The following is a 16,094-nucleotide window of genomic DNA, read 5'->3' as shown; positions in this document are numbered from 1 at the left end:
CGATAAGTTATAACTTGTAACGATGTTAGATTATGCAAATCTAAGATTTTTTTACTTGAATTTACAATTAATCGATGGTTTAGTTTTACTGCAATACAACATGGGCCGTTAAAGGGTACATTCACCTCCAAACTTAACCAAATTACATCCTATATTATACCCCAGGGGTGCACTCACTATACTGCTACTGGTGGAATCACCGTGTATATACATGTAGTGCAGCTCTGGAGTGTAACTCAGGATCAGTACAGGATAAGTAATGTCATGTATGTACACAGTGACTGCACCAGCAGCAGAATAGTGAGTGCAGCTCTGGAGTATAATACAGGATGTAACTCAGGATCAGTACAGGATAAATAATGTCATGTATGTACACAGTGACTGCACCAGCAGCAGAATAGTGAGTGCAGCACTGGGGTATAATACAGGATGTAACTCAGGATCAGTACAGGATAAGTAATGTTATGTATGTACACAGTGACTGCACCAGCAGCAGAATAGTGAGTGCAGCTCTGGGGTATAATACAGGATGTAACTCAGGATCAGTACAGGATAAGTAATGTCATGTATGTACACAGTGACTGCACCAGCAGCAGAATAGTGAGTGCAGCTCTGGAGTATAATACAGGATGTAACTCAGGATCAGTACAGGATAAGTAATGTCATGTATGTACACAGTGACTGCACCAGCAGCAGAATAGTGAGTGCAGCACTGGGGTATAATACAGGATGTAACTCAGGATCAGTACAGGATAAGTAATGTCATGTATGTACACAGTGACTGCACCAGCAGCAGAATAGTGAGTGCAGCTCTGGAGTATAATACAGGATGTAACTCAGGATCAGTACAGGATAAATAATGTCATGTATGTACACAGTGACTGCACCAGCAGCAGAATAGTGAGTGCAGCACTGGGGTATAATACAGGATGTAACTCAGGATCAGTACAGGATAAGTAATGTTATGTATGTACACAGTGACTGCACCAGCAGCAGAATAGTGAGTGCAGCTCTGGGGTATAATACAGGATGTAACTCAGGATCAGTACAGGATAAGTAATGTCATGTATGTACACAGTGACTGCACCAGCAGCAGAATAGTGAGTGCAGCTCTGGAGTATAATACAGGATGTAACTCAGGATCAGTACAGGATAAGTAATGTCATGTATGTACACAGTGACTGCACCAGCAGCAGAATAGTGAGTGCAGCACTGGGGTATAATACAGGATGTAACTCAGGATCAGTACAGGATAAGTAATGTCATGTATGTACACAGTGACTGCACCAGCAGCAGAATAGTGAGTGCAGCTCTGGGGTATAATACAGGATGTAACTCAGGATCAGTACAGGATAAGTAATGTCATGTATGTACACAGTGACTGCATCAGCAGCAGAATAGTGAGTGCAGCTCTGGGGTATAATACAGGATGTAACTCAGGATCAGTACAGGATAAGTTATGTCATGTATGTACACAGTGACGGCACCAGCAGCAGAATAGTGAGTGCAGCTCTGGGGTATAATACAGGATGTAACTCAGGATCAGTACAGGATAAGTAATGTCATGTATGTATAGTGACTGCACCAGCAGCAGAATAGTGAGTGCTGCTCTGGGGTATAATGCAGGATATAACTCAGGATCACTACAGGATAAGTAATGTCATGTATGTACACAGTGACTGCACCAGCAGCAGAATAGTGAGTGCAGCTCTGGGGTATAATACAGGATGTAACTCAGGATCAGTACAGGATAAGTAATGTCATGTATGTACACAGTGACTGCACCAGCAGCAGAATAGTGAGTGCAGCTCTGGGGTATAATACAGGATGTAACTCAGGATCAGTACAGGATAAGTAATGTCATGTATGTACACAGTGACTGCACCAGCAGCAGAATAGTGAGTGCAGCTCTGGAGTATAATACAGGATGTAACTCAGGATCAGTACAGGATAAGTAATGTCATGTATGTACACAGTGACTGCACCAGCAGCAGAATAGTGAGTGCAGCTCTGGGGTATAATACAGGATGTAACTCAGGATCAGTACAGGATAAGTAATGTCATGTATGTACACAGTGACTGCACCAGCAGCAGAATAGTGAGTGCAGCTCTGGTGTATAATACAGGATGTAACTCAGGATCAGTACAGGATAAGTAATGTCATGTATGTACACAGTGACTGCACCAGCAGCAGAATAGTGAGTGCAGCTCTGGAGTATAATACAGGATGTAACTCAGGATCAGTACAGGATAAGTAATGTCATGTATGTACACAGTGACTGCACCAGCAGCAGAATAGTGAGTGCAGCTCTGGGGTATAATACAGGATGTAACTCAGGATCAGTACAGGATAAGTAATGTCATGTATGTACACAGTGACTGCACCAGCAGCAGAATAGTGAGTGCAGCTCTGGGGTATAATGCAGGATATAACTCAGGATCACTACAGGATAAGTAATGTCATGTATGTACACAGTGACTGCACCAGCAGCAGAATAGTGAGTGCAGCTCTGGTGTATAATACAGGATGTAACTCAGGATCAGTACAGGATAAGTAATGTCATGTATGTACACAGTGACTGCACCAGCAGCAGAATAGTGAGTGCAGCTCTGGAGTATAATACAGGATGTAACTCAGGATCAGTACAGGATAAGTAATGTCATGTATGTACACAGTGACTGCACCAGCAGCAGAATAGTGAGTGCAGCTCTGGGGTATAATACAGGATGTAACTCAGGATCAGTACAGGATAAGTAATGTCATGTATGTACACAGTGACTGCACCAGCAGCAGAATAGTGAGTGCAGCTCTGGGGTATAATACAGGATGTAACTACCCTCTCCATAGAAAGCTGAGAGGCTGCAGTCGTAAAATGGCAAAATATAGAACATGTCCCATATTTTGCATGGCGGCTGCCCATTTCTGTGAGATAGCGTGTGCTCACCGCACTGTGATCAGATGCCATAGACCTCTATGAGGTGGTGATCTGGCCACAAATTTTGTTCACAGCCCCCATAATGGTGGTGTGCATGGGGCATCAGTAATATATAGTACATGTAGTGACTCCAATTTTCATGTCGTTTATATATAGAGACGATATTCAAAGATGGAAATACCCTTTAAATGCTTTTTCATTTCCAGTACATCTTTCTCAGCGGTTGGGTACAGGGCAGCAGCTACTCTCCCCTGGTCTCCGCTCTACTCCTTGTCCTGTAGTGTAATAACGTTATCATCGCTGAGGTCACTTCTGTACAGTCCGTGTAGTTTTGTTCCTATGGGCAGTGGCTCGTTTCCCCAAGAGATCAAACAGAACCTTCACATTCAAGTTGCGGTACGGTCAGGCAGCATAAGAGTTAATAATAGTTCCGACCCACCTATATGGACAGAACCTTCTGGTCCATTCTGTGGTATACACCTACCAGAGATACGCGGCGCTGATCTATACGTCGCTGTAATCCGGTTAACGCTTTGTTCCCATGGGCTTTGCTGGTAGGGAGTGCGGCCCCCCGAGTTCTGGATTGGGGTCACTTCTGCCCCTTCTGTTTGGCCAGGGTCTTCTTCAGTTCCCGCAGGTTCTCAGTCAGGAGGTCCACCTCGTCCAGGCGGCCGCTGTGCTTGGCGTCAAATATATAAGCCTTGATGTTATCGATCTGTTGTAGGAGCAGATCCTCCTCAATCACCTCCTCTTCATTTGCTCCTAAATCATCGGATTCCTCAAAGGGATTCCCAGGGCAGGGTCCATCATCCTCCTCCTCAAATGGGTTTGTAGGACCAGGTGCTGTATAGTCACGTTCTGGAGAGGTTTCGAAGGGATTTGAGGAGACTTGTGTCACCCCCTGGACGCTCTCAGCAGCTTCTTCTGGATTCTCCTCCTCATCTTCATCGAAGGGATTGTATTCTTTGCTGCCGTTCTGCTGGATCTTTTCGGCTGCGGCAGGTTCTGGTTCTGACTCTTCATCCTCGAAGGGGTTTAAAGGTGCGGATTTGTTCGGGAGGACAGGAGAGATGCGTAGGGGGAGAATAGGTCTTGTGTCTGGTGGAGTCAGAGGTGGAGAAAGCTCCGCAGGGATGGGGTCTCGTCTAGGAAGCTGCAGATCTAGAGCCGCTGTATGTTTGTCCTGCCAGACCGTCACCTGTCGGTGGTCCCGGAAGTCCAGAGAGTGGGCTCTGCTGTGCTGGGACAGACTCTTCCTCTGCTCCCTGCTTTCCTCCCGCTTCCTCAGCACCTCCAGCTGTTCCCTCTGCATGGCCTCCCCTTCGGCAAGCTCTCTGGACATCCGTATGGCCGTCTCCACCTGCTGCTGGTCATATTCATCCTGCAGCTGCCGCAGGTTTTCCTGTAACATATGAACCTCGTCCACGCGTCCGGCCGCCTGAGCCTGCTGGATGTAGGAAGTGATGTTCTCGATTTGTTGGAGGAGAGGGTCTGAGGTCTCTCGATTTCGAGGGACCCCAGAGGTCGGCAGCCATCCTTCCACCTTCCGGATGCGACCTGCCTGCTGAGGCTCTCCATTCAGGACGTCAGACGAGCGGGGAACAAAGTCTTTCCTCTTCTCATCTCTTCTCCTCTGTGCTTCAAGGGCGGCCTACAGGGAACCAATCCAATAACAGCGAGATTAAAGGGGGGTTCTACTATTATGGCATCAAGTTATGCAGCTCTAGGGGATAAGCCACCGCTTTATAATCTATTTTGGTCGGAACGAAGGGGCAGGTGCATTGATTGCACCTGTGTTTCCCCATACACAAAGGATCACTACCTGCTGTGCAGGGAACTGCTCTGCACCCCTCCTAAATGTAGGGGATGGGGTCAGGAGCATAAAGCGATGTTGTTACCTGGAAATATGCCACCATTCTATTATACGAGTAACCATTTCTCGTCTTGCCATGTGCTTGCTGAAAATGACCTCTACTTTGCAGACAAACCCCCAATGATGCGCTGCATATGTAAGGCATGAAATCTCACCTGTTGCTCACGTTGTAGCTTCAGCTCATTCTCCCGTTTCCGTTTCTCCTTTAACTCTTCATACTTCTCCTTCGTTGGCAGAGACATTAACCCTAGAAGTTTTTCCTAAGAAAATAATTAAAGTTGGACAAGTCAGAATAGTTAATAGGGGATTTGATGAGATGAGAGAATTGGGGTTATCAATGCTGGAATTCCTACAAGTCCCATGTAACCACTGAGAATCTGCAGCTATAACCTGGTGAATCCTTAAAGGCGCACTCCAGTCAAAGCTAGTTCATTGAATAATGGATGGTGCAGGTTCCTAGAAATGTGCTAGAACCTAGAGTCCTGCTCCTCCATTCACAAGGTACATTGAATCAGCTGTGACTAGAGTGTTCCTTTAAGTAACATATATATTACCTGCACAAACAGCGTGGCTGAGTATCGCACCATCTTCTGCAGCTGGAGATTTTTGGGGTGAGGTTTGGGTTCTTCATTCAATCCCAGGGTTAGTATTTTTTTACTGTGGCAGAAAAATGAAAAAAAAAAAAAAACACATTTTTAATAATTGTTGTCAATTATTGAAATAATTCAATTTTAAATGCTCCTGCCATTAAATGGTTAAATATTTAGGCTGCACTGAAAGGGGATCATCCCACCAAAAGACACTTATTTTCCACCCATAGGGTGATGTCACACGTTCAGTTTTTGATGCCCAAACCAGGAATGGAGTAAATGAGGAGGAGCAGCAGCTTTCAATTATTTGTCTTACCCATTATGATCCACACCTGCTTCTGGCTTCAAAAACTGCATCTGAAAAACTGAACGTGTGCCATCACCCATAGTCTAGGGAAAAGTGTCAGATCATTGGGGGGGGTCCAGCCCAATCTGCCACATAACACTATTCCCAGAAGACGTCCCTGGTGGGACAATCCCTTTAACACAAAAAAGTGGCTGCTTTTTGCAAAATCAGTTCCACACCTGTCGGTTCTGGCCAATTTTGCATCCTGCCTGCACTCAAGTGAATAGCAGCCCCAAGGTACAGTGTCCCCCAAATCGTCACTTCTCACCTTAAAGCATCTATTAATTCGTAGAGTCTCTGCACCTCTATGCGCAGGTTGTTGGCATGGTCCAAATTGTAGGTTGTCTCGCCAGCGCTGCGGAGGAGAATAAACACTAAATGTTATGCGGATAATTACCCCCTGTCACAAGCGCAGCATGTGGGGGGAGAGCCGAGAGATGCGCCGCAGCCTCCTCCACTCCCACCCACAGGCACCTCACATATTATTTTATATTTTGAAGTGTTTGAGTTGTTAGTGCAAAGAAATAAAATATAAATCAAAAAACATAATGGAGGAAGAGGAAAGAGGAGCTGGAGACCAATGGAAACTACCAAGAGATCCTACAAACATGTCATGAAACACTAAACTGTGAAGACCCTTCAATGATCACAACAGATATAATAACCCCTGGACATAACTTTAGGACCTACTTTATAGACTGCGCCATCCTGATGTATTCAGGGGCCTTCTCATCCACCCTCTCCATACAGGCCCGGAGTTTCTGCAACAAATGAAACAAATGTGACATTGTCCTGCACTCCAAGAGTCAGCGTATCCATCCCCATGTCCCCCCAAGCGTCAGCGCGTCCGTCTCCATGCCCCCCTCCCCAAGCGTCAGCGTGTCCGTCTCCATGCCCCCCTCCCCAAGCGTCAGCGCGTCCCTGTCCTGTCCCCCCAAGTGTCAGCGTGTCCCTGTCCTGTCCCCCCCAAGTGTCAGCGTGTCCCTGTCCTGTACCCCCAAGTGTCAGCGTGTCCCTGTCCTGTACCCCAAGTGTCAGCGTGTCCCTGTCCTGTCCCCCCAAGTGTCAGCGTGTCCCTGTCCTGTCCCCCAAGTGTCAGCGTGTCCCTGTCCTGTACCCCCAAGTGTCAGCGTGTCCCTGTCCTGTCCCCCCAAGTGTCAGCGTGTCCCTGTCCTGTCCCCCCAAGTGTCAGCGTGTCCCTGTCCTGTCCCCCCAAGTGTCAGCGTGTCCCTGTCCTGTCCCCCCAAGTGTCAGCGTGTCCCTGTCCTGTCCCCCCAAGTGTCAGCGTGTCCCTGTCCTGTCCCCCCAAGTGTCAGCGTGTCCCTGACCTGTACCCCAAGTGTCAGCGTGTCCCTGACCTGTACCCCAAGTGTCAGCGTGTCCCTGTCCTGTCCCCCAAGTGTCAGCGTGTCCCTGTCCTGTCCCCCAAGTGTCAGCGTGTCCCTGTCCTGTCCCCCCAAGTGTCAGCGTGTCCCTGTCCCCCCAAGTGTCAGCGTGTCCCTGTCCTGTCCCCCCCAAGTGTCAGCGTGTCCCTGTCCTGTCCCCCCCAAGGGTCAGCGTGTCCCTGTCCCGTCCCCCCCAAGGGTCAGCGTGTCCCTGTCCTGTCCTCCAAGTGTCAGCGTGTCCCTGTCCTGTCCCCCCAAGTGTCAGCGTGTCCCTGTCCTGTCCCCCAAGTGTCAGCGTGTCCCTGTCCTGTCCCCCAAGTGTCGGCGTGTCCCTGTCCTGTCCCCCAAGTGTCAGCGTGTCCCTGTCCTGTCCCCCAAGTGTCAGCGTGTCCCTGTCCTGTCCCCCCAAGTGTCAGCGTGTCCCTGTCCTGTCCCCCCAAGTGTCAGCGTGTCCCTGTCCTGTCTCCCCCAAGTGTCAGCGTGTCCCTGTCCTGTCTCCCCCAAGTGTCAGCGTGTCCCTGTCCTGTCCCCCCAAGTGTCAGCGTGTCCCTGTCCTGTCCCCCCAAGTGTCAGCGTGTCCCTGTCCTGTCCCCCCAAGTGTCAGCGTGTCCCTGTCCTGTCCCCCAAGTGTCAGCGTGTCCCTGTCCCCCCCAAGTGTCAGCGTGTCCCTGTCCCCCCCAAGTGTCAGCGTGTCCCTGTCCCCCCCAAGTGTCAGCGTGTCCCTGTCCTGTCCCCCCAAGTGTCAGCGTGTCCCTGTCCTGTCCCCCCAAGTGTCAGCGTGTCCCTGTCCTGTCCCCCCAAGTGTCAGCGTGTCCCTGTCCCCCCCAAGTGTCAGCGTGTCCCTGTCCCGTCCCTCCAAGGGTCAGCCTGTCCCTGTAGATCTCATTAACCCATAATATTTTACATTTTTACACCCTGGTGTTACCTGGTAGACCTTGACAATTTCTGGAGTGTGCGCTTTCTCATCCATCTGCATCTCCCTCTTCAGTAGTGTGTCCTTACAATGCTGGCAGCAGCGGATCTTATCATCATCTTTCTCCTCCAGGACGGAGCTGACGCTGCTGAGGCTACTGATGCTTCCCCGCCGGGAGGTCTGTGCACTAGTGTTAGGGGATAAGTTAGGGCTGCCATGGCTGGAGGCCGAGTGCTTGCAGGCGCTTGTTAATTTATCTGTGATGGGAAAGCATGAGACAGGTGTTCAGCTTTACAAGAAAAGGAGATAAATCCTTAATGGAATAATCTTAACAACAATAAATTGTCTATGAGTTGTCCTGTTCATAGACAAACAAATGAGAAATATAGAAAGGTAAAAAAAAATTCTGGAAGAAAAAATTCTGAACAGAAGGAACAGAGATGAACACAGATAAATGAGACACGCAAAACCGAATCCTATCTCACTGGCAAATGGAATGGTGATCAGCTCCGTGCAGCGCCTGCACATGATGGACCCACAGAGGCGGCAATGGTGGCGCCTGTTGCGGATGGTGAACTTGTTCCCACAGTCCGGACAGAAGGGCACATCCTGGTCGCTGACCCAGGGCACCACGGATCGCTCTATGGCTGGGGGAGAAGCAAAACTCAACTGAAAAGGGTTGTCCAGAGATGTGCCATAAGGCAAGTCATCTGAATGCCCCTTTAATCCCAATTAGTCATCAGACACGTGCATCCGGCGTACCTCTGATCTTGGCGGACTCCGTATTAGTGCGATCAAATGATGTCAACTGAAAGGAGAGAGAGACAGAAAGTCAACGACTGAAACCTTATCGGGGCTAAAATAGGGAATTACATTCATAATTGGTAAAATGGTGGGAAATCTGATTCTACCCAATATAAGATAACATTGGCAGGTTTACTCTCCCCCTGCACATAGGAATATACAGACAACCTCTAGTATAGTATATAGTGATGCCACAGCTATCATGTGCACATAGGAATATACAGACAACCTCTAGTATAGTATATAGTGATGCCACAGCTATCATGTGACCAGGGCACGGCTGATAGGGTCATGCCATGATCAGTCCTGACCATCATAAACTATTGACATTATGGTCCCTTCTACTAAATAAGGAAATTTGAACTTGTTTTAAGGGAACACCCCAAACACAGCTGATTCATTGAATTGTACCTTGTGCAGGGCCTGGAGGTAGGATCAGGACTCCAGGTTCTAGGAAGACAATGACAATGAGTCCTGCTCCTCCCTTCAGGCCATTATTCAATAAATTAGCTGTGGCTGGAGTGTCCCTTTAATTACAGCTCTGCAGGTCTCCATACAGAGGAGACTGATCCTGCAGACACACAATAAAGTAGGGAGACAGTGGGATCAGACGGGGTTGGTTCTGTGTGGGGCTTACTTTTTCTAGGCGTATGATCAGCTTGTTGACTTCCACCACATAGTGATCGATCCTCGCAGCTCGGTGCTTCTTAAAGTCAAACAGGTGACTCCGCATCGCCCCTGAGGAAAAGCCAAAGGAAAACCTTAAACCAGCAAAATACCAGAACCAGCAGAACTGTGTAGTGCTCAGGCTGGACCAGCAGCTTAGAGCCCACTACACACATAATGGAAGCTTCACTCAGGACCCCCACAACCTGATACAGATGACTTATCTCATGGAAAGGTCTTCAATATCAAAACCCCTTTAAATAAGATTATAGGATCCCTTAAAAACCCACGTACCTATTTCCTGTGGGTCCCACATACAGGGGTCCACGCCGCCATAGCTGAAGGCTTCGTAGCGATCCTGGGAGCCCCCCTCGGCACGCTCGCCTCCATCCTTCTTCAGCAGTTTGTTCTTTGCTTTCTTTGCAATTTGCACCAGATCTTACAGAGAAGAAGAGATGAATGTGTTAAAGAGAAACCCTGTGTCACATCACGACCCCAAACACCACAGGATACGGAGGTCACAGAGTATCCCCCGCTCAGGAGAACTAAACATGACCATGAACTGAATATACAGAACTGGTGCCCTGTAATACAACATGCATCCTGTAGAGGGCAGCCCTCCTCTGGTATTTATGATATTACTGCTTCAATGAATGGGACTATGCTGCAATACCACCCTCCTCCTGTAGCCAAGGTGTGGCGCTGTTTTGGGGGGCAGTCATGGTTTTTTAGGGTCTTGTGAATGTAGCCCTCACTTTTGAGTTGGCCTTTGACATCCCAGTCCTCGGTGGAGTGCTCCTCCTCATAATGACTCTGCAGCTGGTAAAAGGACTGGAGATCCTTCAGGCACAGGGGACACAGGAACCCTTCCCGCACCTCCGCCGGTTCATCAAACGGGGCGTTGTACTGCGCGGCCATGAGTGACCCAGGTACCAGCACCTCAACTCATTCAAGATGGCAGAAGCCCCACAAGTAGTCAGACGTCCCTGCAAGACAGAAGGTCAGAGAACAGTCACATCCCGAGCAGCGCGGCCCCGGGGCTGAGATATCAGGATCCCTGGCACTGGTGTGACCATACGGACTGCAGCCAGTGCTATGTATTGTCCTTGAAGAGATGTGTAATCATACTGAGGGCAGGGAACAGTATAGTGCACAGAGCACAGCAGTGTGAGGAATCCAATCCTGGAATATAAATCCATATATCACAGTCCTGCTGCTCCTAACATCACACACAAAGATCTGTTTACACATCTCAGCTGGGATTATACGTAACACTGGCTGCAGAGAGCACAGAGCACAGCAGTGTGAGGTCTGATTACACATCTCTCCAGGGAGAGTACATAACACTGGCTGCAGAGAGCACAGAGCACAGCAGTGTGAGGTCTGATTACACATCTCTCCAGGGAGAGTACATAACACTGGCTACAGAGAGCACAGAGCACAGCAGTGTGAGGTCTGATTACACATCTCTTCAGGACAATACATAACACTGGCTGCAGAGGGCACAGAGCACAGCAGTGTGAGGTCTGATTACACATCTCTCCAGGGACAATACATAACAATGGCTGCAGAGAGCACAGAGCACAGCAGTGTGAGGTCTGATTACACATCTCTCCTGGGACAATACATAACACTGGCAGCAGAGAGCACAGAGCACAGCAGTGTGAGGTCTGATTACACATCTCTCCAGGGACAATACATAGCACTGACTGCAGAGAGCACAGAGCACAGCAGTGTGAGGTCTGATTACACATCTCTCCAGGGACAGTACATAACACTGACTGCAGAGAGCACAGAGCACAGCAGTGTGAGGTCTGATTACACATCTCTACAGGGACAGTACATAACACTGGCTGCAGAGAGCACAGAGCACAGCGGTGTGAGGTCTGATTACACATCTCTCCAGGGACAATACATAACACTGGCTGCAGAGAGCACAGAGCACAGCAGTGTGAGGTCTGATTACTCATCTCTACAGGGACAATACATAACACTGGCTGCAGAGAGACCAGAGCACAGCAGTGTGAGGTCTGATTACACATCTCTCCAGGGACAATACATAGCACTATCTGCAGAGAGCACAGAGCACAGCAGTGTGAGGTCTGATTACACATCTCTGCAAGGACAATACATAGCACTATCTGCAGAGAGCACAGAGCACAGCAGTGTGAGGTCTGATTACACATCTCTCCAGGGACAATACATAACACTGGCTGCAGAGAGACCAGAGCACAGCAGTGTGAGGTCTGATTACACATCTCTACAGGGACAGTACATAACACTGGCTGCAGAGAGCACAGAACACAGCAGTGTGAGGTCTGATTACACATCTCTCCAGGGACAATACATAACACTGGCTGCAGAGAGCACAGAGCGCAGCAGTGTGAGGTCTGATTACTCATCTATACAGGGACAATACATAACACTGGCTGCAGAGAGCACAGAGAACAGCAGTGTGAGGTCTGATTACACATCACTCCAGGGACAATACATAACACTGGCTGCAGAGAACACAGAGCACAGCAGTGTGAGGTCTGATTACACATCTCTCCAGGGACAATACATAACACTGGCTGCAGAGAGCACAGAGCACAGCAGTGTGAGGTCTGATTACTCATCTATACAGGGACAATACATAACACTGGCTGCAGAGAGCACAGAGCACAGCAGTGTGAGGTCTGATTACACATCTCTGCAGGGACAATACATAACGCTGGCTGAAGAGAGCACAGAGCACAGCAGTGAGAGGTCTGATTACACATCTCTCCAGGGACAGTACATAACACTGGCTGCAGAGAGCACAGAGCACAGCAGTGTGAGGTCTGATTACACATCTCTCCAGGGACAATACATAACACTGGCTGCAGAGAGCACAGAGCACAGCAGTGTGAGGTCTGATTACACATCTCTGCAAGGACAATACATAGCACTAGCTCCAGAGAGCACAGAGCACAGCAGTGTGAGATCTTATTACACATCTCTGCAAGGACAATACATAGCACTAGCTCCAGAGAGCACAGAGCACAGCAGTGTGAGGTCTGATTACACATCTCTGCAAGGACAATACATAGCACTATCTGCAGAGAGCACAGAGCACAGCAGTGTGAGGTGTCTCTGTTATTCCATAGCAAAGACAAAAACAGATGGAATAAGGATTGCAATGTGTTATACACGGCCGGGGATGTGCAGCTGATCAGGTCCGGAGGGTGTGGAAGCTTCTACCAAAGGAATGCGACTAATTGTCCGGAATGAAAAGAATGGAGGGAAGTGGGAATTGGAGGCCCCATAATACGGGGGTGTCTGAGCCCTACCGGAGGAGGCCAAAATCATCACTAAAGGGCCGTACACCTGCACTTTCTCCCCTGTCACCCGGCCGTGTCTCCCCTGTCAGGCTATTCAGGAGCTGTCTCTCTCCTGAATAGCCTGACAGGGAGAGACTGCCGGGTGACAGGGGAGAGACGGCCGGCCGGGTGACAGGGGAGAGACGGCCGGCCGGGTGACAGGGGAGAGACGGCCGGCCGGCCGGCCGTCTCTCCCCTGTCACCCGGCAGCCTCTCCCCTGTCACCCGGCAGCCTCTCCCCTGTCACCCGGCAGCCTCTCCCCTGTCACCCGGCAGCCTCTCCCCTGTCACCCGGCAGCCTCTCCCCTGTCACCCGGCAGCCTCTCTCCTGTCACCCGGCAGCCTCTCTCCTGTCACCCGGCAGCCTCTCTCCTGTCACCCGGCAGCCTCTCTCCAGTCACCCGGCAGCCTCTCTCCAGTCACCCGGCAGCCTCTCTCCAGTCACCCGGCAGCCTCTCTCCTGTCACCCGGCAGTCTCTCCCCTGTCACCCGGCAGTCTCTCCCCTGTCACCCGGCAGTCTCTCCCCTGTCACCCGGCCGTCTCTCCCCTGTCACCCGGCCGTCTCTCCCCTGTCACCCGGCAGTCTCTCCCCTGTCACCCGGCAGTCTCTCCCCTGTCACCCGGCAGTCTCTCCCCTGTCACCCGGCAGTCTCTCCCCTGTCACCCGGCAGTCTCTCCCCTGTCACCCGGCAGTCTCTCCCCTGTCACCCGGCAGTCTCTCCCCTGTCACCCGGCAGTCTCTCCCCTGTCACCCGGCAGTCTCTCCCCTGTCACCCGGCAGTCTCTCCCCTGTCACCCGGCAGTCTCTCCCCTGTCACCCGGCAGTCTCTCCCCTGTCACCCGGCAGTCTCTCCCCTGTCACCCGGCAGTCTCTCCCCTGTCACCCGGCAGTCTCTCCCCTGTCACCCGGCAGTCTCTCCCCTGTCACCCGGCAGTCTCTCCCCTGTCACCCGGCAGTCTCTCCCCTGTCACCCGGCAGTCTCTCCCCTGTCACCCGGCAGTCTCTCCCCTGTCACCCGGCAGTCTCTCTCCTGTCACCCGGCAGTCTCTCCCCTGTCACCCGGCAGTCTCTCCCCTGTCACCCGGCAGTCTCTCTCCTGTCACACAGCCGTCTCTCCCCTGTCCCGACCGTCTATTCCCTGTCACACAGCCGTCTCTCTACATCCAATCTCTTCAGTGAAGGAGCTGTCTCCATGCACCTGCAGTCTCTCCATACCCCTACAGTCCCGCAGTGTCTCCCCGGTTCTCACCTCTCACACAGTGTCTCCCCAGGGTCTCACCTCTCACCCAGTGTCTCCCCTCACCCCCGGTTACTCCCCCGGGTCTCCCCTCACCCCCGGTTATCGCGGTGCCTCCCTCTTCCTCCGCCGGCCGCCATAGCTGTCACTCCCGGAATCGATAGCTCGGTGCTCGATCCTGGGGCTCCTGGCGCCTGACGTAGACAGAGGGAGCTGCGCGCCGAGCGATGGATTGTGAAGGCTGGAGCATTATACGATTATTATGGTGTCACATCTTTATAGCCTCTTATTACTCTGATATCAGTGCACATCCATTGTTGTAGATTTCTCAGTTCCAGAATTTGTGTTTTAGTGACATATAAATATGTTTCATGACTATTTTCAGTTTTTAGTTTTTCTTGCAGGAATTACCCGTGCACGCCATTGCAAATGTGAAAGCACAATGTAGAAATGATGTACAAGTATTACTGCAGTGTACTGACATGGTAGTAGCCTGTGCACACGGTAGTATTCTGGAGACGTATCACAATACACAGCTGTACTCAGGTCATCAGGTACCGGCCATATTTCAGCTTCTTTTTTAGGGGTTAATAAAAATGATGCAAGTGTAGCATTCTGTTTTCGAGGAAGGGACAAGCCTTCTCGCAGATACGCTTCAACTAAAACATGATTGGTAACATGTGCAAAACACACGGAGCTTGTTCCCGATCGCAAGTGTTCGCAGCATTTGCACTGCGTTTCAAAATGCAACAGAAACGCTGCGTCTCAATGCAGCTTCAAAATTGACTAAGCCCATTGATTTTAGTGATCTCGCTTACCGCTGGTATTTGTAGAACAGCCAACCAACACAGCCAACCATGTTCATTTAAAAATAACTTTGTTGGCCATTGGTTGTTTGTAGCCGACGTACTTAGAGAGGAAATCTTGAAGGAAGACAGAAGAGTTTCCTGCGGAAATAGGAGTTTGTAGGAGGGATGAGGGTTCTGGAGGAGATAAATAATAATAATTCTTTATTTATATAGCGCACACAGATTACGCAGCGCTGCACAAGCATGTCAAATTGGTCCCTGTCCCCATGGGGCTCACAATCTAAACAACCTAACAGTATGTTTTGAAGTGTGGGAGGAAACCGGAGTACCCGGAGAAAACCCACGCAAACACGGAGAGAACATACAAACTCTTTGCAGATGTTGACCTGGGTGGGATTCGAACCCAGGACACCAGTGCTGCAAGGCAGATGTGCTACTCACTCAGCCACCGTGCCGCCCTGAGGATGAATGCTGACTGACAGAGGAGTCTGGACGATCATTGACATTGAGTGGGGAGAAGGACAGAGGAGTCTGAAGATAGACAGTTCTAGATGAGAACAGGGGGGTCTGGAGGGAGATGTGGGGTTGCTGGACAAGAACACGGGGGTCTGGAGGGAGATGAAGGAGTCATGATGTGAACAGAGGGGTCTGGAAAAGAATAGAAGGGTCTGGAGGGCACAGAGTAATGTGGTGGAGAAAAGTGAAGCCTTGAAGGGTCTCAAGTAAAAATAGAGGGATCTAGAAAATAAAGAGTAGTCAGCAGGAGTAGAGATTGGTCCATAGGGTATAAAGTTGTCTGGTGAGGACAGAAAGAAGGGTTTGACAAAGACAGGGTGATTTGAGGGGTCTGGATGTGTGAGATGTTCTGCTACATATTCCTTCCATTCTACAAGGTCACCACAACCCAGTGATCTGTATCAGTTATCTGCTAAGCAGGGTCTATATTAAAGACTTAGCTCCACAGTTACAAAGGATTATGTAAATCATTACCATCAGTTCTGTATTAATTTGTATTTATGACCGACCATTATCTTGTGTATTATGTGCTGTCTCTGGCGCGTATGAAGCAAGATTAACGCATCAAAGTCAAGAGCAACGACAGAAGATGATCCAGAGCGGTGGGTGGTATAATGTGAATTGTAGGAGGTTGTAAGGAAATTGATATGGGGGTGGAGCGCCCTCTTACTCTTTG

General features: G+C 49.9%; 1 protein-coding gene across 2 annotated transcripts; it reads right to left on the bottom strand.

Annotated features, from left to right (window-relative positions):
- Positions 1-2,704: 2,704 nt before the first annotated feature.
- RBSN (rabenosyn, RAB effector) lies at positions 2,705-14,349 on the bottom strand. Of its 2 annotated transcripts, XM_072127206.1 has the most exons (13): positions 14,199-14,272; positions 14,136-14,168; positions 10,269-10,499; positions 9,808-9,951; positions 9,485-9,585; positions 8,806-8,851; positions 8,529-8,690; positions 8,056-8,300; positions 6,436-6,506; positions 6,014-6,100; positions 5,364-5,466; positions 4,965-5,069; positions 2,705-4,587 (listed from the first exon to the last, which is right to left on the bottom strand). In XM_072127206.1, exons 3-13 carry the CDS (start codon positions 10,429-10,431, stop codon positions 3,526-3,528), a joined length of 2,289 nt encoding a protein of 762 aa, XP_071983307.1. In that variant the 5' UTR covers positions 10,432-10,499; positions 14,136-14,168; positions 14,199-14,272; the 3' UTR covers positions 2,705-3,525. The 2 variants fall into 2 exon arrangements, with proteins under 2 accessions (XP_071983307.1, XP_071983306.1); XM_072127205.1 differs by lacking the exon at positions 14,136-14,168 and having other exon boundaries at positions 14,190-14,349.
- Between the last annotated feature and the right edge of the window lie 1,745 nt (positions 14,350-16,094).

This window comes from Engystomops pustulosus, chromosome 10 (genome assembly GCF_040894005.1).
Source record: "Engystomops pustulosus chromosome 10, aEngPut4.maternal, whole genome shotgun sequence".
Taxonomy (NCBI): Eukaryota; Metazoa; Chordata; class Amphibia; order Anura; family Leptodactylidae; genus Engystomops; species Engystomops pustulosus.
This window is presented reverse-complemented; position numbering and strand designations above follow the sequence as displayed.

Coding starts and splice junctions, on each gene's coding strand:
- RBSN (XM_072127205.1), bottom strand. CDS start 10,431: ATGGCCGCGCAGTACAACGCCCCGTTTGATGAACCGGCGGAGGTGCGG. Junction 8,852..9,484: donor TGATCATACGCCTAGAAAAA/GTAAGCCCCACA, acceptor CTCTCCTTTCAG/TTGACATCATTTGATCGCAC. Junction 6,101..6,435: donor AGGATGGCGCAGTCTATAAA/GTAGGTCCTAAA, acceptor TCTCCTCCGCAG/CGCTGGCGAGACAACCTACA.